Below are 26,082 nucleotides of genomic sequence, written 5' to 3' on the forward strand. Positions count from 1 at the left end.
GGCTTTCGTAGAATATTATCAACGATCGATCGAACAAATTACGAATTCTATCGGCTACGATCATACGAACGAGACAAGCGAGACGACACGTCTAGGCTACAACATCCTTAAAAAAAAAGATTTTAAGCTAAGGTAGGTAAATTATAAGGTAAAAAATTGGAAATTTAGTGAAAAATTTGTTCCAAAAAATTGGAAATTTAGTGAAAAATTTGTTTGAAATCAAAATTTCTTACCTGCTTTCTTCTCATGTTTAGCGGTTGTCGGGTATTTTTATTCCATGGGCGTATCGGCAAATTTTGCGCTTAGTCCTACGCGTAATATTGCTTGCTATACGCAGTTACGCTACGCGCGATCATTAGGTCCCTGCGCGAGACCTAGTACCCTTACTATACTATGTAGGCTGCGTATTATTTGACAATACGTGTGAAATGCATGTAACGTTAGAGTTGTCTAATGCTTTTCCAATGAATGTGCATTTATAATCTACGGTGTCATTGTTTTGCTGTTGGTCTTGTCTCGGGTTTTTCAGTATTCAGGCATCATCAAATTCCCAGTGCAGTGAAGAATGCAAAACCATAACCCCGTCGCGGGGCGCTGTACGTACATATGTATTTGTCCGTATGGGGTCGCTGCTGCGGTTAGCAAAACCACTGCACGTAGTCACATGTTCTGTGTGAGAGTTCGTTTTTTATAATATATTACGCACAATGTTAGAGGGGTCCGGGGTGTCACTGTCAGTTTCTATGTAGGCCTACAGTGCAGCGTCCATGTGTTGGACACCTGCTGGAGTACTGCCCTACTATACCGTTTTTTACTCCTACGTCTCAGGTTTCTACGACAGGACAAAACTTGGATCTTAAACGTTTGTGGCACCTAACCAGCAGCATGCATCGCCAGAGTGCTGGCCGTGCTTCCATGAGCAACAGAAGGTCGTCTGTTGGACCGCTCAGAGTAAAACATGACAACAGTGAGTTACCTCACTTCACTTTAATACTTAATCGTGTTAATAAGGCCTACTAGTATCACAAGGCTCAACACTAGCTTTTTCTCTGTCTATCTGTTGGCTGGGCCATTAGAATCTTTCATTCTGAAATTTTGATGATCCGAAATGAAAAATTTAAAGCGACAATCAATTTTGCATAAAAGTTGCTTGTTAGGACTACCAAATGATAACAATTTTTTTTTTAAATTTTGTGGCCCAACATTAATTCTTAGTGGTTTGATTACAAAATATTACAAAAGTATAGATTTTTTGTGCTATGCGATATAATATCAAATGACTGCTATATCATGCAGTGCATGTATTGATACATATCAAGCATATGAAACTGATCACTCAAGGGCAAGTCCAAGATAATGTCCCCTCAGATGCTCAAAATTCATCTTGATTTTATCAAAAAGTTATTGATATCATCTTGTAGCCAAAGAGTTAAATCATATGTTTCCAGCAAAGAAAATATTGAATTATGCAAATTTATGCAAGAAATATGGCCTTGATTTGCATAAATCAAAAACAAACCTTACGTATGGGACAAATTATAAATATTCATCTAAAATCAGTTGAATTTGTCCTTGACCTAGTTCCTTTATGGACATGACCCCTGTATGAGTTAGTATAATCTGCAATTGGTAAGACAAGGTCAGCACATTAATTATGCAAATTATGCACTTTCCCAGAACATAGTGTCCCATACGTAAGGATTTGAGTATGTTTTTTTAAGTTTTTTCTGAAGATTTGTAACATTGACCAATCATACTTTAGGAAGTTCTAATTTATTCATTTCAACTCCAGATTAGCAAAACTAAATGAGGAAATTTAATTAGTCCTTCATCTTATAACTAATTAAAGTTTGCTTACGTATGGGACAAATGCCTTACGTATGGGACATTACATGCAAAGTGAATGGGAAAACCGCCTTTTGACATGGATGCTATATGTCCTTACATTTGTTTGGTTAATGGTTATCTTTGCACCTACTCTGAAGAATATGTCTATATATCTGCCTCTCCTACTCAGATGACCTCAGGGAGAGTGTAAGAACAGCATTATTGAGTCATTCTATGATTAAGAAAGGAAAATAAAGAATATTCATTTATACTTGTAATTTCTTATTTTCATTACAGGCTGTGCAGCTGGTCTTGAATTAACATTCCCCGTTAACATTTTGATATTGGACATTTTCTTAATTCAGTTATCATTTTCAACTTTACCTCTCTACAAAATGACTTTGTCCAAGAATGGGATTCTCTGAGTGTCATTTTAGGTGCAGTACACTGTTCAGCATGTACCACAGGTTGTACAGCCTCAAAAGCGAAATCAAAACAATTGTGCTTATGGCGCGCATCAATGACAACATTATAGGTCTTACTGAAAAGAAAAATCACTTAAGGTGTGAGCAGGTAACTTTGTCATTACTTGAGTTGATAGCAAAGGAAAAACCCTATGAGAGTACACTTGTACTTTTTATTTTGATATGATTGTTAATATTTCAACTGTTCACCCTCAGAATATGTCATGACTTATCAAGGTCATGAACATGATTTCTGAAAATCCTGTAAAATGAAGACTATAGTTTACATTTGCTATAAACCACAATATCAATACTGGTTCTGTGGTTGGAGTGCTAAAAACACAAATTACACAAACAAATAGGAAATTCAATTTTCTTTTCTATTTTGTGTTTGAAGAGACAGATGTGCTCTGAGACACCTTCATCAACTCATACTTACTTTGTACCCCACATCTACACAATTATCAACATACACTGCAATCTGGTAGTGTATGATCAAATGAGGTTATTAGAATTTATTCAAAATTGTAATTTGCAGATCAGTGAGTTACTTAAGTGTTTCAAATCTAGATTTGAATGTGCAAATGATAATCTTTCCTGTATCACTACACAAGCATGTATGTATGTACAAAGTAGCACAAATTTTGTCGTCTTTGGTTTCATAGACACGAAGCCAAGCAATTTGAAAAAAAAAAAAAACAGAAACAGCATTGGTACATACATTCTTCTATCTCCTTAAAATCTAAAACTTTCATTAAAATTTGATTGATATTGCAGTTCAGCTAAAATTCACATGGCAAAACATGATGATTACAGAGCAAAATGAAGTACTCTTGTTGTTGTGTTTTGTGCTGCATTTCAAACAATTATAAAGCTTTATAAAAACTTAGACAACTTGCAAGGTAAGCCTAGAGCTACTGAAAGTACCCACTTCAAACTGTATCTGCAAATACATTGTACATGACATTTGATTCTAAAGTTGAAATTATCAAGACTACAAATTAGTTATTGTACATGTACATGTATGCTATATCAAGGTCACAAGCTAGAATTTGCTCATTTTTTTTTTCATTTGATGAAAAAATATTGACTAGAGTAATTACAAATGGGCTAGAAATAGAGTGTCAGTATACTATATCTGCATGTGTAGACATCATGAGGACAGTGTTAATGCATGACGGAATCCAAACTAAGACATTTAATTGTAAATTGGTAATTACTTTTATTTGTTTTATTTTAGCTTTTGCTGGGTACCTGAACCGGGAAAGTACCCACTTAGAAGTCTATTTCATTTGTTACATGTTGTAGCATGATTTGTGGAACTAAATATGACACTATGGGGAAATTTAAAGTCATTCCCATGAATGCATTTGTGCACTAAAGACAAATGTCCCATACGTAAGTTGAGCCATGTCCCATACGTAAGGTGTACTTTCGTTAATTAAACCAACTTCATGAAAATATGCTTTATTCTTTTGCAGTGAAACTTTGCTGAAAGATACTTCAGTATTGTACCTTTCTTCACTTCCAAACAGAACTTGATCAGTAAGGTACTTTCAGAGAATTTTCAGTTCAAACTTTATTTTGAAAAATCCAGTTTTTCTCTGGTCCCATACGTAAGTTGGCATATTTTTCTTAATAAAATAATCAACCCAAGGTCAAATGACACCAAACTTAAACACAATATTCTTCTCAAGGATACCAGTCCTCCTGATGATAAACAATAAAATCCAAGTGCTCCTTCATTACTTTTCAGAGGTTTGAAATCTCTGAATGTCCCATACGTAAGGTGCGCGATATCTTGGACTTGCCCTCAACTTTTTTTCTTCTTCATGAGCCATTAGCGTACTGAACACTGAACTGACTGTGCTACCACTCAATATTTTGTGATTATTGTTCCTTGTTTACAAATGATTACATTTTTTTCAAAACATTGCTCAAGAAATAAATATCCACCATAGCACAAAGTCATCATCCCTTTAGTCTGCAGATTATCTTTTATCACATGATACAGCCTGTGTCTTAAAATGCATACTTGGCTGTTCGTCACAGGGTCCACCAGAACTTTTTAATCCCAGTGGACTTTCCTCATTTAGGAACACTGAAATGACATCCCTGAATGTCATAACAAAGTATCAATGTTTTGTGCCCCAAACCCAAATTTCTTTGTATAATTCTTTTTTTTTCTTTGTAAATCCCTGATGATAAACAAAATTTGATTTTGATAGCAATGTGAATTCACAGATTCCGTGATATTCATCATAACAAGAGGTCAGCTGTACAGGCATGTACAAATGTACTAGTAGTTGTATGCATAGCTTTTGTTTCTCTGTGGCAGATGTTCCTTCAACCAGTCGAGGACCCGGAAGTGTCAACCGACGCTCATCGGGGTCGAGTTCATCGGCCGGCTCCCGCAAATCAACTGCCTCAAAGATGTCCCATGGCTTCGGCAATAACAGGAGGTGGGCACCTCAATAAGATTGTCTATATTGCATCTAGCCCTGTCCTTAACTCGATCAGTTCTGTCATATGGAAGACGCTGCCATTCTCCATTCGTAATAATTTTCTTACAGATGTTCAAATGATTGAAAGAAACAAAGTTTATGATCAGCCCTGAAAACTTTGTCAATTCTTCTGATAAGTGAGCAGCTACATGTTTGTAATTATTATAATATCAAATGCTGTGTCATTTTAATGGAATATTAAACCCAATAGAAATGTCATGTCTGTTTCACAGCCAGTCAGTTTGAAAGATAACATGAGCTTTTAAATGCACCATGACTTAAGTTTAACCAAAAATCAGTAAATTCAGAATTTAACAAAAGTATTACAGGACCATTTGTGATGGGATATTACTTTTTACAATTTAAACATCAACTCGGGCATATAATTGTGAGTTGATGTTTAGGGATTTGATAAAAGAACTACACATAATTACATCATATGAAGTTTATTTTTTTCAATTCTTTCTTTATTCTGAATTCAATTTTGACGTGCTAAAACAGCAAAACTGAAGATTCTTCTTCTTGACTATCATTGTACATGCAGGCCCTCTAGTGGCTACGGACGGTCAAACATGGGCAGAGACGTCCTTCGAGAGACCAGGCCCCTGAGTGATAAATCCTACATGCAGAGAGAGATCAGGAACATTGTTGATGTGAGTAAATCCCACAGCTGAGCAAGAAATTATGGTATTGAGCATGAAAATATAAAGTCAATTTGTACATTGTACTAATTCTATAAGCATTGCAAACAAAGAACTGCAAAGTTTCTTTTTTTTCCCATTGATTGTTTTAGTTTTTACCCATAGAAAGAGAGAGAGAGAGACGAGAGAGAGAGAGAGAGTAACGAGAGAGAAAGGAGGTCATGTGAGAGTTAATGGTAAGTGCTGGATTCCACGCTACTTGGGCATGTAGCTCAACAGTGTGCTCCTAGGTTAAATCCCATTTTTACGATGGGGAGGGGGCAAAATAATGGGAGGTTTTAGAGTGTTTAATTTCAGGGAATATTTGTATACACAAAATATTAGTGCATACTTCTTCTGACACAAGTATTTCTCTTTCAGAACCATAATAACTCCCCTTCCTTCTGCCCAAAATTATTGCTGTCACGAATGATTATGTTTCTGTGAATCTCAGTTTCTTCAGGAGAACAACTTCTCACACCAGCTGTCCGTCAAGCAGCTGATGTCCCCGACGACAAAAGATTTCATCCGCATTTTCCAGTTCATCTACAACTTCTTGGATGAAGACTACGTAGTGGGCCAGAAGTTTGAGGAGGAAATACCCACCAAACTCAAGGCACTGAAGTGAGTGTTTCTAAAGTCTGTAAATACCACCACAAACAAATAATGTGTATATATGTAATCAATGGCTCTCTAAATATAACTGTTTAGCCATGATGGCATGCTTTGAAAATATGATGAAAAGGTACTGAAACCTTAAAGCTCAGAATTTAAACTAAAAAATCTTCAAGAGCCAGTGGTGCTGTCAATATCGTGAATCCATAGCCGAACCATAGGAATGTATACTAGTAACTTGTAAACAAATTAGATTAATAAGATTTCTTGTACAAAAAAAAAAAAAAAAAAATCATAACCAAACAAACAACCCACAACCAACCGTCTGAGACTACTTTTCCGATTTACAGATACCCGTACAACATTTCCAAGAGCTCCATGTTCACCCTGGGGAGTCCACATGCCTGGCCCCATGTCCTGGGGGCTCTGCATTGGCTGATGGACCTGGTCAAGGTTGGTTATTCCCTTCTTTCTGTCTAGTCTATTTCTGTCCAAACTCTACACTTGTTCTTCCAGCTGAATACTTACAATAGGCGTGACTGTCAACTGGGATGTAGGGATCGTATTGTGTAGCTTTTTATTATGAAGTTGTTTTTGACCAGTAAATTTTCTGCTCGGACCAGTAAAAAATGATAAAACGGGGCATCATGGTTCGACAGAGACAGGTTGGACCGGCAGAAAAAATGGGTTAGTGTACAGCCCTGTATACACACTTATTTTGCTTCCTAGTATTATGATGATGTATTTTTACACACGTTAGAATAAGATGTGTACATCATGTAAAATGGTCATGGAAATTTACATTTTCTGCTCTGGAAAGTCATGGAAAGTCAGGGAATTTTGAAAATGTGGAAGTGTATGAACCCTGCTCTTGTGTGAGAGCAACATGTGTGTAGACAGACATAAAGAAAAAAAAAACAATGATACTGGATTTACCCTGAAGCTGGCCACTCTAATAAAAAAAGAAAAAAAGAATGATTGTTAATGAAATAATATTGTTTTGAATATTATTTTTAAATGTCAAAAACATGTTTTATTTCTCTGTTTGTGTAACTCTGGCAAGCTTCTAGAGTATTTCCACAGGAATGATCTGCACCATCCTCTCACTATGAAGTATTCAATGTACAACTTCTGCAGGAGATTTTCCTGTGTATGGTGTCATCAATGGTATAACTGAGATTCAGTCTAATGGGAAGCAAGAAATATAATGGCGATATATATATAATAAGAAATCCTCTCTGTGATTGAAACTGTTTGGAACAAATCAACCCAATGGCTCGAATTCACGAAGGTGGTACAAATGAAACCATGGTTTAAACCATGGACAAAAACCATGGAGCACCAAGTGTCGCATGGAATATTTCGTTACGAAATCAGTCATTAATTTCGTCGATGAAATGATTATTTTGGAACGGAATGACAACATTTTGTAACTTAATGAACATTTCGTCCACGAAATGATAATTTTGTTAACGAAACGGTCATTTTATCGACGAAATGACCAATTTCGTAACAAAATATTCTGTGCGACACTTGGCGCTCCATGGTTTTTGTCCATGGTTTAAACCATGGTTTCATTTCTACCACCTTCGTGAATTCGGGCCATTGAGGACCAGCTGATTGTGCAATGACACACATTTGCCATAGACACGTGTTGTAGGATACTGTGGGGACTAGTCTTCGATGGGTTAAGCATATATATGTATTAAAGGGGGAAGGGAAAGGGAGATTAGGCAGGCAACAGTGAGGATAAAGTGAAGAAATCTTTTTAAAGTTAAGGAAGACTTTCCATTCAATATGTTATGATATTTTTTAATCCACAGTATGCGATCAAAACGAACACTACAACTCTGCTATTTTCTGCTGAGGGAGACGAGAGTGAGTTTGATGGCCAAGCTGAGTCTGAGGTTTGTTGACTTACTGTAGATAATGCAGCGCATAGTAGAGCCTGTCTTTAAGCCTTGAATTTTCAGACAATGTTGTTAACCCCTTTATTGTTAGGGGCACATGTTACCATCTATTTTCATAGCCATTTTTTCTCTTTTTTTTATATGGGTAAAACATTCAATTTTGTAGAACTGTTTAACACTTACATTCTCAGAGCTGTGTTTTGTTATCCCACACATTCTCAAAGCCCTGTCTAGAATTAAGATTTTTTTTTTTTGTATTTTCTTTGCAGAACAAAAACAAAGTAACAAACAAACAAACAGCACATTGTTTCTACAGGTAGTTTCACAAATTCTTTTTGTTAACTGTAAATTCTCTGGGCCTCTTTGCAAGCCTTCTATTCGTCAGAGCCTTTTTTCATATCCTACATAAAAGCTTGCTCTTAAATCCTGACTGGAGTGTGTATTTTTGTCTCTGCACGCAGATGCTCTTTGACTATCTGGAAGGGACGTATGAAGAGTACATGAACGGACAGGACCAGTACGAGGTGTACGAGAAGAAACTGCGAGATGCCATTCGTAAGTGCAGTCAAGGCCTTTTACCACCTGTCAGAGTTGTGCATTGATCACATTGTCATGTTAGCTAAGTTTCATATGTGGTTGCTACTAATGTCACCCGTATTTGTTGCAAACAACTTAAAACATGAAAATTCAAATCATGAAATTCCATGGCTGTTTTATTCAACGTCTGATTTTAAGAACTTCTACAAAGTCTCTGCGACACCTCAAACCTCTTTGGTCTCTGTGTGAGTTTGTCTGTTTGTTCTGACTTTAGATATGAGAAACACGGGAGGCGAGATGGATCTTGGGAACATTGCAGCCGAGAAGGAAAGACTCCAGGCAGAAGTGGAGGAGCTGGAGCAGCAGCAGGTAATGTGTCAACAATGCCTGAATCTCTCTCTCTCTCTATCGTATGATTGTTTAAAGAATGGATTTCTGGTTTGCCTGTTTGTAACTATGTAACAATATTCTGTGTAATTATTTGTTCTCAGTGATTCATTCATTGTTTAAAGGGGAAGGCTAGTAACTGATCAGTGGGAATCAGTGGAAATGCTGGGAGATGATTGTTCCAATCATTATGGGATTCATTCAAGAGTTCATTGTATATCTATTGTTGTGTGAAAATGATTTGCTTCAGAACGGTTTCATATTCAAGTAATGTGCAGTTTAATGCTTCCAGGTTAGCGTCCCTGGTCAGTGACGGAGCATTAATCTGCACATTACTTGAATATGAAACCATTCTGAAGCAAATCATTTTCACACAACAATAGATATACAATGAACTCTTGAATGAATCCCATAATGATTGGAACAATCATCTCCCAGCATTTCCACTGATTCCCACTGATCAGTTACTAGCCTTCCCCTTTAAATAATGAATTAATTTTTTCATTGTCCTCATTTGTTGTTGTTGTTTTTTTATTAATATATGTATATGATTGCATAGTCATGGATTAATTGTTGTAATATACTTTATTCATAAATTCATTCCACAACCGGTATCTATTGTAAATTGTTGTTTTCATTTGTGGAGTTGGGGGTGGGATGGGTTGAGAGCCTCAATACAGAATAAGCAGTTCTGTTATCTTGTATTAAATAAACATTTTAATCCCTTGTAAGAAAAAATACTTCTGTGTTTGAGAATGTGAGCTAGAAAAGGAGATGTTGATTATTGCTGGGTATGATAACTACCCTCACATTTACCCAGGTATGTTGAAAATGAAATAAGAAAAAATTCCAGACAATTAATCACAGGAACTGCTCCACTTTGCCCCCTTTATATGTACTAGAGTCGCATCCCAAGCTTACAAGAACAGGTAAAGGCCAGGACCATCGACTGCGAGCGCTTCTCAGCCTACCTCATCAACCTGCGGGACCACAAGAAGACCCAGGACCTGAAGATGCAGGAACTGGACATCCAGCTGGGACATACTGGTCAGTCAACCATGAGTGCTGTCCAGTGATCGTGGGCAGTTTGTGTTCACAAAAATTTTGCATCGACATTGTCCAACATTTTTATGACTGTCATTCTGTTCATATTTTGTTAGATTAATTTTGTTTGACTCAATTCAAGTTACCAATACATAATTCATTCAGTTGATTTAATGTGATTTCATTAATGTGATTCAGTCTCTATTTGTCAATATTGATAGAAATACTGTCCCGGCTATTGAACTGAATTTTATACAGTACACTCTCGTTATAATGAATACAGTTATAACAAAATTCTGTTTACAGTGAAGTAAAAATTCAGGCCGCAACACTATACACCCTATGTTTTTTATTGTTTATTTGTTCTGTTATAACTACAAACATGTGCATTTCGAAATAACGAAAGAAAAGTGCCATTCCCGAGGGCTTCATTATAATGGGAGTCCACTGCATAATAGTAGTTTGGTATTTGGTTGCAAATATACTGGTATCATTTAAATTGGTTAGGATCTGAGAGAGGAGGATTGGATGGGATGTATTGAGCCTAGTAAATGTGTGTTGGGTTGAATAGGTCAGGAAATCATTTGTCCATTCAGTGGTAAAAGCTACCTGCCAGAATGAGAGGGAAAAAAAATAGATATTCAGTGCTCCAAATCCCTGACACTTAATCCATTCATATTCATTAACTGAGGTTACTGAGATAAATTGATTATATTCAGTGCTCCAAATCCCTGACACTATAATCCATTCATCTTCATTAACTGAGGTTACTGAGATAAATTGCTGAAACCAGAATCTCTTGTAATAAGACACAGGTCATGTACATGTGCTGGGCCCTAGTGCAATACTTTGATTATTATTATAAGTGTACTTGATGTACTTTGTTTAGTGTTATGTTACTTGCCTTTCAGTTATGTGTACATATATACTTATTTTCCTTTACATGTGAAATTTTGAAATGGAGACTGTTGAGAAGATTTGTATGCCTTAGTGCATGATAATAAATGATTTGAATCTGAATCTGAATCTTCTGTTTGTTTGTCTTTTTCCTTCTCTATCTTAGATCTAGAAATTGGGGAGCTGGACCGAGAGCTGTCGAGGCTCGAGTACCAGCTGGAGCACCAGGAGCTGTCGGCCAAGGACGTGGAACGCATGCAGACGGAGCTACGGCAGGCCAACGCCAGTCTGGACCAGGTGGAGCGTGAGAACCAGTCCCTGGACCAGGAGATCTGGGCTGAGGAGAGAGGCATCGCCAAGAAGCAGGAGGAGGTGAGTATTGTGATATTTGGCATAGCAGTAGACTAACAGGTGATGCCTGGCCAATTCACGGATGATTATGAAAGTGATTTAATGTAACAATAGTAATGATGACAGTGATAATGAATGATGATGTTTTTGAAAGTGATAATATGACAATAGTAATGATGATAGACCTAATGAAAAATGATTTTAAATGTGATAATGAAATAATAGTATACAAATGATGCTCGGGTCTGGGTGTGTCAGTGGGAATTGTGTGCATAAGGTAACTGGAATGCTTAACCCACGAGGTGAAGCGGAGTGAGCGTAGACTAGATTCTTGTGTTAACATATGCACATGATTCCTACTGATGCAAGAAAAAACATGTGCATCATCTATTTTATAGAACTGCATGTTTTTAGTCATGTTCCAACAATTAATGATGCTTGTCAATTTCACTGGATGCGTGTCTTTAGCTTGCCATTGATGCAAACTATGTGTCAGTAATTACTGGATACTGGCTAGCCATCTCTTGCTAGGTGTACAAAATCTTTACTATACGTGTGCATAGTAACATGTTTACAGTGTCTATCCCCAATGATCAAAATTATTATTTGATATTGAACTTGCAGCCAGTGAAAACTGATGCATGGCTCTTGACCACTGAGATTGCAGAATTTTCTCGACCTGCACTATACTGATAATTACTGATAATTGCAGGATACAGGTAACATTTCTTATTAAAGAGTAAATAAAGAAACAAACAAAACATTTTGCAGGATGCTCCAGTGAGTCTTGCAAGGAGCTGGTACTACCTTTAGTCCTCAAGTCCAGTGCAGCAAGCAAAGTGCTGCATTTTTTATTTGAATCATTGTGATACATGTACTACATTTTTTTAAAGAACAATGCTGAAAAAGTTGCATGCAAGCCTTTCCCCCTCATCTGTAGTATCATACACAACAGTTAAATTGGACTTTTAGCTTTCCCATGGTTACCAAATGACAATCTTTCAACCTTTGACCCCATTCAGCTCGAGCGGAAGGTCAACGAGTACAACAGCTTGGCGCGCCGGCTGAAGCTGATCCCAGCCGATGCGGAAAATGCCCACGGCATCGACTACGAGCTGCGTCTCAACTTCCACTCAATCCACTCCCAGCATTCCCCCATGCTAGACTTTGTCAGCACCATCAAGGTAAGTGAAGATGGCAAAGAGGTGGGAGCGATTAATGGACGTACATTCTGAGAGCTATATGTCTTTTCACGAGAACAAATGGTAAATCCAAATGATTTTTTTTTGTTTTTTGTTCAAAACAGACGCAAGTAATTGATGATTGTCATGTGTAGCGAGCCTTGAAATGCTGGCAAACAAGCTGATGTTTTGAAATCAGAGCTTCAGCACATTTGTTCACGTTTATTGATATCAGACGTGCTGCTAATTTGTTTTCAGGAGAAAGTTTTAAAGTGCTTTTCTGTTTTTTCACTAATAATTTCCTTGTTTCCCTTGAAGCCCGCCCTCGTGCAGCTGAAAAAGAACCTGAATGGCGAGGTCCACAAGCTGCACAGTCATAGGCTGAATGAAGAGGAAGCTCTTGATCAGGTCAGTCTCTTTCTTTTGACCTTTGACCTCACATATCTCTGACTTTCCACAGGGAAGGAAGGGAAAAAGTTGACCAACCACCTTGTGATGTGTTCTGTTTCTGTCACCTTCTGTTTTGTCTCTTTGGAGTGATTTCTATATTGTATTTATAAGCAGGGGAAAAAATTTGATATATTATTAATCCCCGACAAGCGTGAGGAAATTCCTGGTGAGAAACCTGATTTGTATACTGTACGCATGTTTATTGCATATTACTCATACATATATGTATGTATTGTGATGCCTTTACAGTCACAAATTTTGCAAGTTCACAGATTATTGCAAACTTAACAACTGGCTCAATTATCACCTCCCTAATTGATCGAAAAAAGAAAAGGTCGATATTGTCTCTACAGTGGAAATTGCAAACTGTGCTTCTTGAGGAGGGACAGTACTTACTTTTCATTTAGTTTTTGTCGAGCCCACCGTAGTCGTCTGTCCGTAACGCTATAAAAACTTTAATAACTCTGTACTCTGGGCTTCAATTTGAATCAAACTTGGAGGGAAGAGTGGTCATACAAAGTTTTACCTTTTACCAAGTATGAAGGTCACCTCAAGGTTAAAGGTCACAGGCAGGGGTCAATGAACTTTTAGGGCCCAATGTTCAGTTTTTAGGGCACATTTCGATTATGGGTCATAACTCTTGATCCGTAAGTCTATTTGTGACCAAACTTGGATGGTAGATGTACCTTGGGGAGTTGATGGTCACCGCAAGGTCAAAGGTCACAGGCAGGGGTCAATGAACTTTTAGGGCCCAATGTACTGTGCATTTAATTATGACTCCTAACTTTTGATCCATAGGTCCATTTGTGAACCAAAAAAAAAAAAGAAGGTGTTGTACGTTTGTGGGCGAGAGACATTACGGCACTTGCCTTGTGATTATTTGTAGCAAATTTATACACTCATGACTTTTCCTTTCTTGTCCTGGATAGCAAAATGTTGTGCCTCACAAAGTGTGTGGCATATACAGTGTATAATGTGCTATGATCCAAAGTGTGTGAAGATCACAAAAAGCACCCCCAGTGTATTTGCATGGATTTGTTTGGTCAATTGCAATCTGTTTGAAATCTATTTGTACATTGCTAATGATATTGCTGAGAATTGATGTACTAGTAAAGAAATGCTATACAGAGATCAAATCAAATCAAATCAATTCAATTCAATTCTGATTTTTTGTATCTTGTGCAAGCCAAAATGATTTAAAGAAAGTTTGCAATAACTCAGTATTAGAAGATTTATCTCTTGTTAGCTTCGACCCAATCACAGTGTTTTTTTAAATCTAATTTCTGAAGCGACTTGCCGATCCACGCTTGTGTGATCTCTTTAAGATAGAGAACAGAAGTTACAGCATAGAACCTGAAAACTGGACACAACATGACCGTGGGATTGGTTGCCATGGAGATTCCCACAGGCATCGTCACATTGCTTGTTTGTTTCCATCCTTCCCTCTGATTACATGTAGATCAAAGAGATGACAGAGGGTAAGCGGGAGGAGATTAAGAAACTTGAGGCCCAGCTCCAGAGGCTGGAGAAGGAGATTAATGCCTTTAAAGAGGTAAGATTTATACTCCAAGGAGATTAACTCCATGATTTCAAGATAAGTGTAATGTCTTTCAGCAGCTTAGATACATGCCAATTACATAACTTGTAATATATTGAGTCAGATTTTGAATGACAAATCCTTTTTAGAGGTGGTGTGAACCCCCTTCACAGTCTTCCTGAGTCTGCATGGAGGCACCGTGAATATTCCGTGTAATATTGTCAGTACATGTATTAGTTTTTTTGCAGCACAACCAAAATAAGCTGTGGTAGGAACAAGTTTCCTTTCCAGATTCATGAAGAAAGAAAATAGGAAATGTAGTGGATATTCAATTATGTGAGGCAATGATGTCATAACATGATCTTACTGGCGAATTGGTTGCCACTTACAAAGCTGTTTTATGGAATTGCTAAACATCGAATTCCAACAAATTTTCTTTTAAATTTCAGGGTTGACTTTCCTTAAGCCTCCACCATTCTAATTGTCTGCTTTATCTATGTTTATCACAAAGTCAGTATCATTTATGGTATGGAATTGTACTTTAATGATAACATCTACTCTGTGTGTAGTTTTTAATATGTTCAAAACTTGCTTTGATGGCTGCCACATTTATAAATTCAGCTGTCACGCAATTAACCCTTTCTCGTCCCTGGCGGACAGAAAACCCGCGACGAGGTCCAGGCGATGACCGACCGTCTGACGGCCATCGAGCAGAAGAAGGAGGAGATTCGAGCCAGCAGCAGCTGTGACATCAATCAAGCCAAGGAGCAGATTCGACAGATGCAGTCCAGGTAAGCACTGGCATCTAGGTCTGTTGGTTTGCTGGAGTAACGAGAGAAGGCATCCTAATAAGTCTGACAAGAGTGCTCAGCTCTTTCCTCTATTTTGTTTGGGGGGAGGGGGGAGGGGGATAAGGAAGGGGAGGTTGTTATGTACAGTGTAGTCATTAACTGCTGTTTTGTGTGTTTTGTTGTCTTCTGTTGTTGTAGTTGTTGTTTTTTCAAAACTGAAGCATCAGCATCTAAAGGGCTAATCAATAATAGTATACCCTTCCACATGCCAGGACAATTAGCCTTAAAGCTAGCCAGATGTTGTTTTTGACAAAAAAGTCAAATTAAACTGAAAACCCAAATGAAGACACTTACTGTAAAGTCAAATTAAACTGAAAAACCCAAATAAAGACACTGTAAAGCGAGACATTTTCGCGGCACAAAATTTTTGCGAATTGGAGCTGACGACTTTTTGTGCGGCATAAGATTTTTGTGAATTGCCAGTGGCATTCAATGCATGTAGTGTAGAGAATTTTTTTCACAAATATTATTGGCTCTCGCGAAATTTGTGAAATTAAAGTGCATGCAAACATTTCTAGTTATACTGTAGCCATATCGTGGTACACTCTCATGGAAAGGCCAGTGGGATGTAAGCAGGTATAGTGTGACCTAACATTACTTCCTCCCCTAGTAAACTGATCAGTATGATTTGACATAGCCTGATAGAGATAAACTAGATATAGACTCTGGTTTGTGTCAACTGTCGTGTTGTTTTCTTTCAGTTTTGACATTGCTTGAGTGCTTGTCTTCCTCACTGTGCTTTAAATCATATGCTATTTTATTTATTTATTTTTTTTGCACCTGTATGTTCAAATATTTTTGATATTGTAAAGTTGTACGAAGAAGTGTTAAAATATTCAAACTTGAAAGTAGGTTTGAGCTTTTCCCAGCTCTGAAGCTAATAGTGTGTTTTTTCCCAAAAAAGTCTCAACAAAAAATGTAACACATATCTTTGTGTATGATGCTATTTTCCTATTGATGCTTGATTTGTGCAGGTATGATGAGGGGGTGCAGAATATGAAGCTGGAGGAGGAGAACTATGACAAGTTTTTGACTCAGGCCTGCACCATGATCCTGGAGCACAAGGCCAAAATACAGGTTGGTGCCACAACAGTCATCTCCAAGGTTCCTGGCACACATGCTTGCTAGTTCTTGCCACAAAGAATGCTGATAGAAGAACGCTAACACAATTATATAACAAAGCCGTTTAGCTGGCCCCAAAGTTTCCTTCGTTTTTCATTGTTTCTGCTACCCTGGTGTCACAAAATCTTAACAGTATACAACAAACTATGTCGTAGTCAAATCCATGGGACTTTAGAAAATCTATTGACTTTAATTCTGTATAAGCTGTTATTTTCTCTCGAGTTTAATTTTTGCGAATTTCGTGGATCACTGCTGGACCACAAATTTAGCCACACGTGAAAAATGTCACCATGCACTGTGGTAATAGTGCACTTATGTTAGCATTGGTGTCCATTTTTGAAAACAACATCTCATGAAAATGTCCTTGATCTCCTCATTTGCAAAAATATCTGTACGCGAAAATAACAGCTTATACAGTATGTGAAATTTAACTTGCACGATAGAATTAACACACACAGTATTTATATCCATCTTGGGTATTTATTTTTCAGCATAGCCATTAATTTCTGGGCTTGTGTGCGGTCGACTTGGGTGAGGACAGTTGACTCTAACACATTTCTTGATCCCTCAAGATTCTGTTGTTTACCCAACATCCGCTGATTGCGTAATGCAGTTTATTAGCTGTTGCTGCCGGAGGCTATTTTGCGTATGTTCACTCAACTGCACTGTCAACTTCAAATTGACATTGCCGATACTTTTGAGAAGAAAAGTACTGAAAACTGTATATCAGTTGAAAGGGAAAGTAATAGTCTTTTATATAAGATATAAATCAGAGTCATCTGATGAATAATGCGACATCACATAATATAAATACAAGCACTTACATTTGAAATGCACATTTATGAATAATCATTTTGCTTATTCAAAGGAAGCCATTAATGAAAAATATAAGTATTCTTCTATTGACAGACAATCATATTTGAAATCTTCATGATTTAAGCTGGCGATGGAATGTTTCTCATTGCAATATGTATCTGAGTGTATTTATTCTTTCATTTACACATTCTTTCATTCATTCATTCATTCATTCATTCATTCATTCATTCATTCATTCATTCATTCATTCATCCATTCATCCATTCATCCATGCATTCATTCTCTTCTGTATCCATGCATTTACATATCAAATTGAATCATTACCATTAAAATGTTTTTTCTCCTTTGTTTTGGACAGAACCACGTCAAGAGTCTTGTTGGTAAGGCGCAGGAATATGTGAAGACGATTCACAGCATTGAGCTCCCCATCCAGGCGGAATCCTGTTAGGTCCCAATAGATGGCAACAATGAGAAGAAAAAGTATGGACACATGCTGCCAGCCAGTGAAGTGATCACACATTTACCTGGCCCTGCAAGCATTGATCACCAAAGCGCTGCTTGGCCCCGACAGAACTTCTTACTCATGTATTTATTAAGTCCAAATATTTGCATTTCGTTAATTGCAAACTCATGTTTGAGGTTTGTAATACATTGAACAAGACAGATAAAGGAATATATATAATTTGTATACGTAATTTTAGCCGGGCAAATTTTGTATGCATTGTAGACTGTTAACTTCTCCTCATTGAACACAAACATGCTTCTTTTGTGAGCACTCCATTTGAAAAAGGGAAAGCTCTTCAATTTGAAAATTTCTTTCTGTTCAAATGAAGATAGCGACAGGAAAAAAGGATCAATAACCATGTTGAGCTCAAGCAAGAGAAGTGTTCACATCATTTCTACCCTTTTTAAATTTTTTTTATTTGGTCATCTTCCGATTTCATGTTCACTGGAAGCTTCAAAGCAGCAAACTTGTTTTACGAGGCCATGATCTCTCTGATTGTAGTACAAACTTTTTACCATACCAAAAAACGTGAGTGTTCGTGACTGATGGCAGAAGTGTTTGATGTGAAGGGTTGTGTGTGTATAAAACAAAAACATGAGAGTAGTTGTAAGCTATGGATGATTTGGTCATGTGACCAAAATGCGATACTGTAATAGTCTAAAAGTGGAAAGTTTCGCATTGTGTAAATCGAGCATTGAGAGTTTGGGGTTTCTGGAACGAGCACTGTACTCTGGCTTTCTATAGCTCAGTCCATGTGAGTCGGTAGAGCACCAGGCTAGCAAATCCAGAGATTTCGGGTTTGAATCCCGATGGAATCCTATTTTCTTTGCTCATTTTTCTACTAAATGTGTAAATTTTCACGCATTTCGCGCGACCAAAAACCAGTGCGAAAATAAAATACACAGTCTTTTTGCTTGTCATATGTTCCAGTAATGAATGTCTTGATTCAGCGGAAATAAAAACATGTGAAATTCATCTTACACAGCCGAGCGTGAAAAATTACTCGTGCAGAAGTATCCTCTTTTACAGTAGTCTCTGTGTTTCTTAACTGTAAATGACATCTATACGACCACACCTATGCTAGATTCATCCAAAATTACTGAAAATTTTATTGCTCAGTCCGTTTTCTTTAATCACTTCCATTTCAAATGATGTCCTCCATTTGGTTGGCTTTATTCTCTGGAAAATCAAAACCACACAGAAACGCGCATATTGTTCCTTTTTCCCTCCTTATCTTGTTTTAGATCTCATAGACATCTGCGAACTGTAACACTGTAAATATGCTGCCTTTACATGATAACTGTGAATAATGTACATACTATATGCGTGTTTGATATTTGTAAATAGGCAATACAATGTACCTAGCTTCCAGTTTTGATATGTACGTGTACATGTATTATATGTGCATTATATTCACTTCATACAGATACTGTACAGAAAAACATTCTTGCGACAGCATGGTTCATCAGCACTTACACATGTGTGAATTATTGTTACATCAACAAGTGACCTTTTTTTGTGTGAATTTGCACTGTACCCTTAGTGGGGAAAAAAAATGTGGGAAGTCACAAAAGAACTGCTTAGGCCCAGGACGTTATCACAATTTTTTTTTTTTAATTCATTTATTCATTTATTGATTTTTTTTTTTTTTTGTGGCGGGGGGATTGAGTTATTGGTATGTTGTAGAGCTCAGTCTCCTCTACATTATGGTGTCAATTTTAAATTATTTTCATTAAAATGTTAAAAATCAAAACAACAAGGGTGCTATTTTACCCGATATGTGGAACAATGCGTATAAATCTACCCACTTTGGATTAAATAAGTTTTTATTTCATGAAAACTGATTGCTTTGTTTTTATTTACGCTCAAACCTTAGAACGCAATAGCGCCCTTCTGGTTCTGAGCTGATGAAATGAAAACCTCTACTTCAGATTAAAAAAAACAAGCTTGGAAAGCAATGTGAGGTGTGAGGTTATGATTATGAAATGATAATAGTTACAAGGCCCTTAATGATAAATATCTCCTTTTCCAAGCAGAATAATATGAAATATGTGTGTCTTCAAGGAATGGTATAGCATTGGTGGAGATGGAGATGAGCTTTTAACTTTTTGCAAGAATCGAATACTAAGAAACCACTTCTGAAATGTTATAGAGCATACCATGGAATTACATGGTCTTTCAAGAGGTTGCTCATTATGTTGCCAAAAAAAGTTAGACACCTGAAGCCAGGTCTCAACCAAAACTATACTATCATGAGACATTTAAGGAAGAGATATGAATTGTATGCAACAAATCTAAGATGATGTCATGGCTGTGAGACCACCGCCAGCTGTATGTAGTGTTCACAGAGGTCACTGCACTATCAGACTTTCAACCATCAAACTGTCATGCATAATTATACTACATGTAGTAATTGTTTGGTTTCATGAAGCTCTCATGAATATATCTCTTGCTCTGACTGTCCTTGGAAAAAAGAAATAAAAGAAAAAAAATTAGATAAAAACCCCTTACATTTTAGCTAAAAGCTACAAGTATCATTGATTATTCATTAAAAAACATTAATTCCAATAAAAACAAAAAGCTTCTTATGTTCCTGTTATTCTGACTGATTTATGGGTGATAATCGTTGTGTGCACCTGTAAGAGATGTACGTACACTTGTAATTACATGTATTACAGTATAGAACTAGATTCATACGAAAGCTCTGCTAAGGTTTTGCTGAATGTGCTTGGTTATTAGGTGATTTAACTTTACATGTGTATTGATTCAAAATCAATTTTATTCTCACCCTGTTGCTCTTCATATGTGTAATACAATATTAGTTTCAGTGGCATTTAATATGTATAGAGTGTCCTTGGCTCAGACCCTGAGTATGCCTTGATAGGAAAGCCATCACAAAATTATTGTGAAATATCCTTTCTCTTTCACGGTAGTATGACAAAAGAGACGTCGCTTTATGCTGATGAAATTTGAGGACAAGCTTACCATAAAGTCCCAAGTCTGAAAATTAATTGACCCGCAGATGCCGTTGCACAATGGGCTCATTATCCTTGTGGTAGATGACACTAGAATAAAGCAAATCTCTCCCCCGCCCCCTTCCCTTTCATTCCTTTGTATATTGTGATCAAGCACGTAAGATACGCCCCTGCAATGCGAAGTGGACAGAAAAGATGAACCATTGAAATATTGATGCTAGAAGCCTGTCAAGGATTATTAATACAAGTAGCTAGCATCAGAATTCATACCTGAGAATAGAGTGAGCGAGGTTTGTGCCCCACAAAGCCAATCAGTTCACAAAACGTTCAAAGACCTCCCATCTTGACTCTGGCATTGGACAATGTCACGCTCTTTGTGCAGCAAAGTTAATTTCCGCCAAAACAGTCCTTGCCTCTTGATGTACTGTACTTGATAATGCCCTTACGTCCATAAAACGTACAATGTTACGCATGATTTACAGAAGAAAAAGTAAACCAAGTAGGCCCTGAGGACTTTTAAGGCGTTGTATAGTACATGTACTGCTTTAGATCGGGCATCACAACTTTCATCCTTTGTAAAATGTGTATGTACCATGCACAGGTGCATTTTCTTCTGTTCATTTTTCAAACATTCTCAAATTGGTATGTGTTTGTTGTATGTGTAATATACAATCAAGAAGGTCTACTGTGTGATACCCCCTTGATAAAATATAGTTGTATGTTGTGTACATTGCAACGTCCAAACACAAAATAGTGTTCATGATGCAATGTTTGTTTGTTTTACATAGAGTATGTTTTGTGACGTATGTCGTGGTGGAGTGTGCGTTTGTCTTGAGTCGCAATGCAGTCACATCCCTTTTGAGTGTTGGTGGATATAGGAAGTTAACAATACACCGTATAAAGAACAAAGTTTGCGGTGCAGAAATGAACAGATACGTTAAAGAGACCAAGTATATGATTCTCCTGTATCTCGTATCGTTGAAACCAACAGTCAAGCACATCACGCAATCACACACACACCCACACACAGACATACAAAAACACAATTCTGAAAACAATGGACACATTAATAGCACAACAAATTCGAGACCAATTGTGCTCACTTGCATTGTTTTATTAGCCTAGTCCTATTGATCAGGTTTGTCCAGTATGTACTATGCTATTATGATAATGCCCAGCAGCACACATGTGAAAGATGTAGCTATGATGTTATTTTGTAATCATTCTTTTACTAACCTGCACACAATATTTACTGAAACACACGTGTTGTCACGAATTCTATAGAGAATTGATAACATATCCTTTTTAGTAGGGAAAGTAAGGAAATTATAGATTTTAGAACAAATATGATCTTAGTCGTGATTGCATAAATTATACACAATGAGAGGCAGCAAGGATATTTATTTTGTAACAACTTTTTTCACTAACCCACACAATCTTCATTGGCCACACTTTTTTTTGTCACGAATTTATTCTAGAGATTTGAAAGCAGATACTCATAATTGTTAAAAATGGAGATGGTCCTTTTACAATAACCATCGTAATATACATATGACGTGTGATGTGATGGTAATCACCTATAATTTCTAACTTCAAAACTGAATTAACTGAATAATCGTATCACACTCGGTAATGCTCAAATTCTGTGCAATTGTACTTCTATACAAAAGACGTACTCGTAGAGGACGCACGAAACACTCGTACAATGCCAAGTGTTCGCGAATATCTCGAGAGTTGACACTCGTAACAAGCTCGTCAATACTCGTGACTGAGAAACTTGGCTGAGAAAAAGTTCACAGTAAATTTCAACATCAAGGAGAGTTTCACTATATTGACGAGGTTCATGTGTTATGTCTAGCCCATGTGGTTTCCAATCACAAATCGTCGCTCGCCAAAGACACCGGGCAAACGCCCGTATGTTTTCTTTAGTCCTTTATTGACTTTTATATGTGTGGACTTAATGTAGATTGCGGCAGGGCAAGCAGGGCAGGTGGTTTTTTGCACACTGACAAGAAAGCAGAGTCGCACGCGACATCAATCCAATGGTTCTGCAGCAACGGGGATCGGACTAGCGTAACGCATACTCGGTATGAGGACGTGTTGGAGAGAACATGCTTCGGCGCAACCCCTTCTGGGCCTTTATACCAATCTGCAAAATAATGATAGTACTCTGCATGTAAAGCGTTCATAAACATCACTATCTCTGCGGGCAACGAAATTGGTCATGCAGTGTGCGTGCGGCAGTGATCTACATGTAATGAAACACTCACTTGACTCTACCAAATCAATAAGGGCAATTCTATAGAAGTAGGCCTTATAAGCTTGGTCCGGGAAAATGGATGGTGCGTTGAAATTTTCATAGGAAATAGTCTGCATCGCAGGCATCGGCAGGACTACACTTACATTGAATGAATGAATGAATAACGGACGCACCAAATATTGAGTCCATAACGAATGAAACCGTAATATGACAGAATAACTGAAAACTACTCTTTATTATATACATCAGGAGGTTCCTTCGGTTGAATACTTCTATGATAAAGAGCAAGACCCTTAATTCAGACATACATCATGCATACAGAATAGGTTAATGACATTCATTTCTTCTTTTATTTTCTCTACAAAAATGATTACTTATACTGATTTCGTATAACGAAGAAGCATTGTAAAAAGAGAAAATTAGTGAGAAAAGGTTAAAGCACCCTGAATAGAAGGAATGTAGATGGCAGGAGAAGCAAGGAGGAGGAGGAGGAGGAGAAGGAAGAGCAGGAAGAGCAGGAGGAGGAGAAGGAGGATGAGGAGAAGAAGGAGGAGGAGGAGGAGGAGGAGAAGGAAGAGGAGGAGCAGAAGCGGGAGGAGGAGGAGGAGGAGAAGGAGGAGGAGGAGGAGGAGGAGGAGGAGGAGGAGAAGGAGGAGGAGGAGGAGGAGGAGGAGGAGGAGAAGGAAGAGGAGGAGCAGAAGCGGGAGGAGGAGGAGAAGGAGGAGGAGGAGCAGAAGCGGGAGGAGGAGGAGAAGGAGGAGGAGGAGCAGAAGCGGGAGGAGGAGGAGGAGGAGGAGAAGGAGGAGGAGGAGGAGGAGGAGGAGAAGGAAGAGGAGGAGCAGAAGCGGGAGGAGGAGGAGAAGGAAGAGGAGGAGCAGAAGCGGGAGGAGGAGGAGAAGGAGGAGGAGGAGGGGGCCAGCAAAGGGGGGGGGGGGTGTTAGGATGAGGATGAAGGAGGAGGAGGATGAGGAAGACCCGAGGCGAAGTAGGATATAAGGAAGAGGGAAAGAGGAGGATCAGAAGGACGGATGGTGCATGTGAAGATTATTATGAATAACCGTTTCACCCTAGAGAAAATTACACCTATAGGTGCAAGTGTCTGGAAAGCCGAGTATAAAGGAAAGGGTTCAGCACTGTGATGTGTCATAGTTAGTGGGAGCAATATCATCGTGCATCGTGCATTATTCTAATTATGAGCTTGGGACAAGCCAAAAGGTGGGGGGTAAAGACGACTAGGGGACTTACTCCAGTAACCCGTGAATTCCAAGTCAGCATCCCACGTGGCGCCGGTTTCTGTGCATGTCCACTCACCGTCCGCTCCCCTTCCGCGACATCCAAGGTAGATAAAATCAATATTAGGATAGCGCTGGCGGTCTACAAGGTCGGTCCCGATGAATTCATTCTCTTCCTGCGAAGTTATCTCAACCATGGCGGCACCCTCGTCTTGACACTTGTTCCGGTGACCCCACCATGACATTTGCTTGCCCGTATTCGAAATTATGTAGCAGTTGTTGTTGAACTTTGTCCACTTTGGCGGGCAAGATGCTACAAAACGAAAGAGAGCATGTTACCATGTGAATACAATTAGTGCATATTATAATGCCCCCATTTTACAGATATCTTTTTTTTTCTTTTTTCATCGGTCACTCGTCGGAAGTAAAGTTTGTTGCTTTCGTCCATCCACCGAAATGCATCGGATGGCAGTCTGATGAATCCGACTTGTGTTGGTCGACTATCGCTGGGTGTGATCCGATGAGGCAAGATCGTCCGGTGAGGATCACGAGCGACAATCATGTCTGACACTCACCTGATAGTCAACCAACACCAACACAAGTCGGATTCATATTCATCAGACTGCGATCCGATACACTTCGATGGGAGGCTGGAAGCAAAAAACTTTGCTTCCGACGAGTGAACGATGAGAAATAAAAAATCTCTGTGGAATGGGGGTATTAGAAAGACAGACCGGTGTGTCCTATATCTTACATCTTACATAATAACTTATTGTAATGTATCTTTATGTATGTTTGTTTTATGTATTATACGTTTATATACGCATGTTTGGATGGGATATACTCAGTATAACGTTTATATACATGATATATACATTTGTGCGTGTTTGTGTGTGTTCTTGCGTTTGCTTGTCTAAGACAGTATATATAAAATCTGAAGCATACCCGTCTACAAAGGCAAAAAAAGAATGGTCGTAAAAAAAAAAAGAATGACAAGTACAGTAATGTTTAAGCGAACGATACTGTAAAGTAATTAGCTTTGTTGTAGTGCATTTTATACATTTACAGGGATACGGCGATAAAATGGTTGGGTAGTAGCCATTGTATTTTACTCTGCATATTGTTCCATGACTTGTGCAGATATAGACAACTATCCTTTATACAATACCAGTGGAATTTATAGCCTTCAAATATGTATTGCTTCAATTCATTGGATCTCGTTTATGCATATCATAAATGAATAGTTCTGTTTTATGTAGATTGTTTTGCAGATTTTGTTTGTTTTTCTTTATTTGGTACAATTGAAGAGTTTATTCGCAAAAACCGATAAGTCAATTTTTGAAGATTTTTAAGTACGGTCTCTGTCATAAAGTACAAAATGATACCTTTTAAATGATATATTGGGCACTACATATAAAGGAACATTTTTGAAGCTATGGTCAAAAGAAGCAAAAATTTTCTTATTATTCTCTTTATTTTTTTTGACCTTTAATCGTAAATATCTCCATTTAGCAAATATGGACTTATCGGTTTTTGCGAACAATCTCTTCAATTACTGTTTGCAAACAACTCAGCCTCATTTCAATCAAGGAGGTTCGAGAAATGGAGTCACAACAGTCCTATTCGCTTTGATCCCATGCTCGAAGCCGCCACTCAAAAATTTTTTTGAAGTATGTGTCAAACTGGATCTGCCACTCAGATGCGAAGACAATCTTTATTGACTCGTGTCTCATTGCATAATCACTAGCCACTTTCCAAGGAAGACATGTCTTTGTGATGGTAATTACTTTTCGCTATCCCTACTTACAAACGATGGGCGGTAGACAATGGTAAAGGCACGGGGGTGCGCGAATAGAAATTGCTCAAATATTGCTAAGATATCAAAATTTCTCGACTGTACGTGTCTGTACGCTAATCTGACATATTAATTTATAAAG

The 26,082-nt window shown here is 37.9% G+C and overlaps 1 protein-coding gene across 1 annotated transcript; it reads left to right on the forward strand.

The window, feature by feature from the left end:
• Nucleotides 1-834: 834 nt before the first annotated feature.
• On the forward strand, nucleotides 835-21,526 carry LOC140242587 (kinetochore protein NDC80 homolog). The gene is made up of 16 exons (XM_072322337.1): nucleotides 835-967; nucleotides 4,630-4,753; nucleotides 5,340-5,448; nucleotides 5,930-6,099; nucleotides 6,441-6,543; nucleotides 7,914-7,997; nucleotides 8,462-8,555; nucleotides 8,812-8,906; nucleotides 9,827-9,971; nucleotides 11,032-11,237; nucleotides 12,239-12,400; nucleotides 12,716-12,805; nucleotides 14,307-14,399; nucleotides 15,045-15,175; nucleotides 16,210-16,312; nucleotides 17,532-21,526. Exons 1-16 carry the CDS (start codon nucleotides 886-888, stop codon nucleotides 17,619-17,621), a joined length of 1,881 nt encoding a protein of 626 aa, XP_072178438.1. The 5' UTR covers nucleotides 835-885; the 3' UTR covers nucleotides 17,622-21,526.
• The last annotated feature ends 4,556 nt before the right edge of the window (nucleotides 21,527-26,082 follow it).

The sequence above is a fragment of the Diadema setosum genome, chromosome 19 (genome assembly GCF_964275005.1).
Source record: "Diadema setosum chromosome 19, eeDiaSeto1, whole genome shotgun sequence".
Taxonomy (NCBI): domain Eukaryota; kingdom Metazoa; phylum Echinodermata; class Echinoidea; order Diadematoida; family Diadematidae; genus Diadema; species Diadema setosum.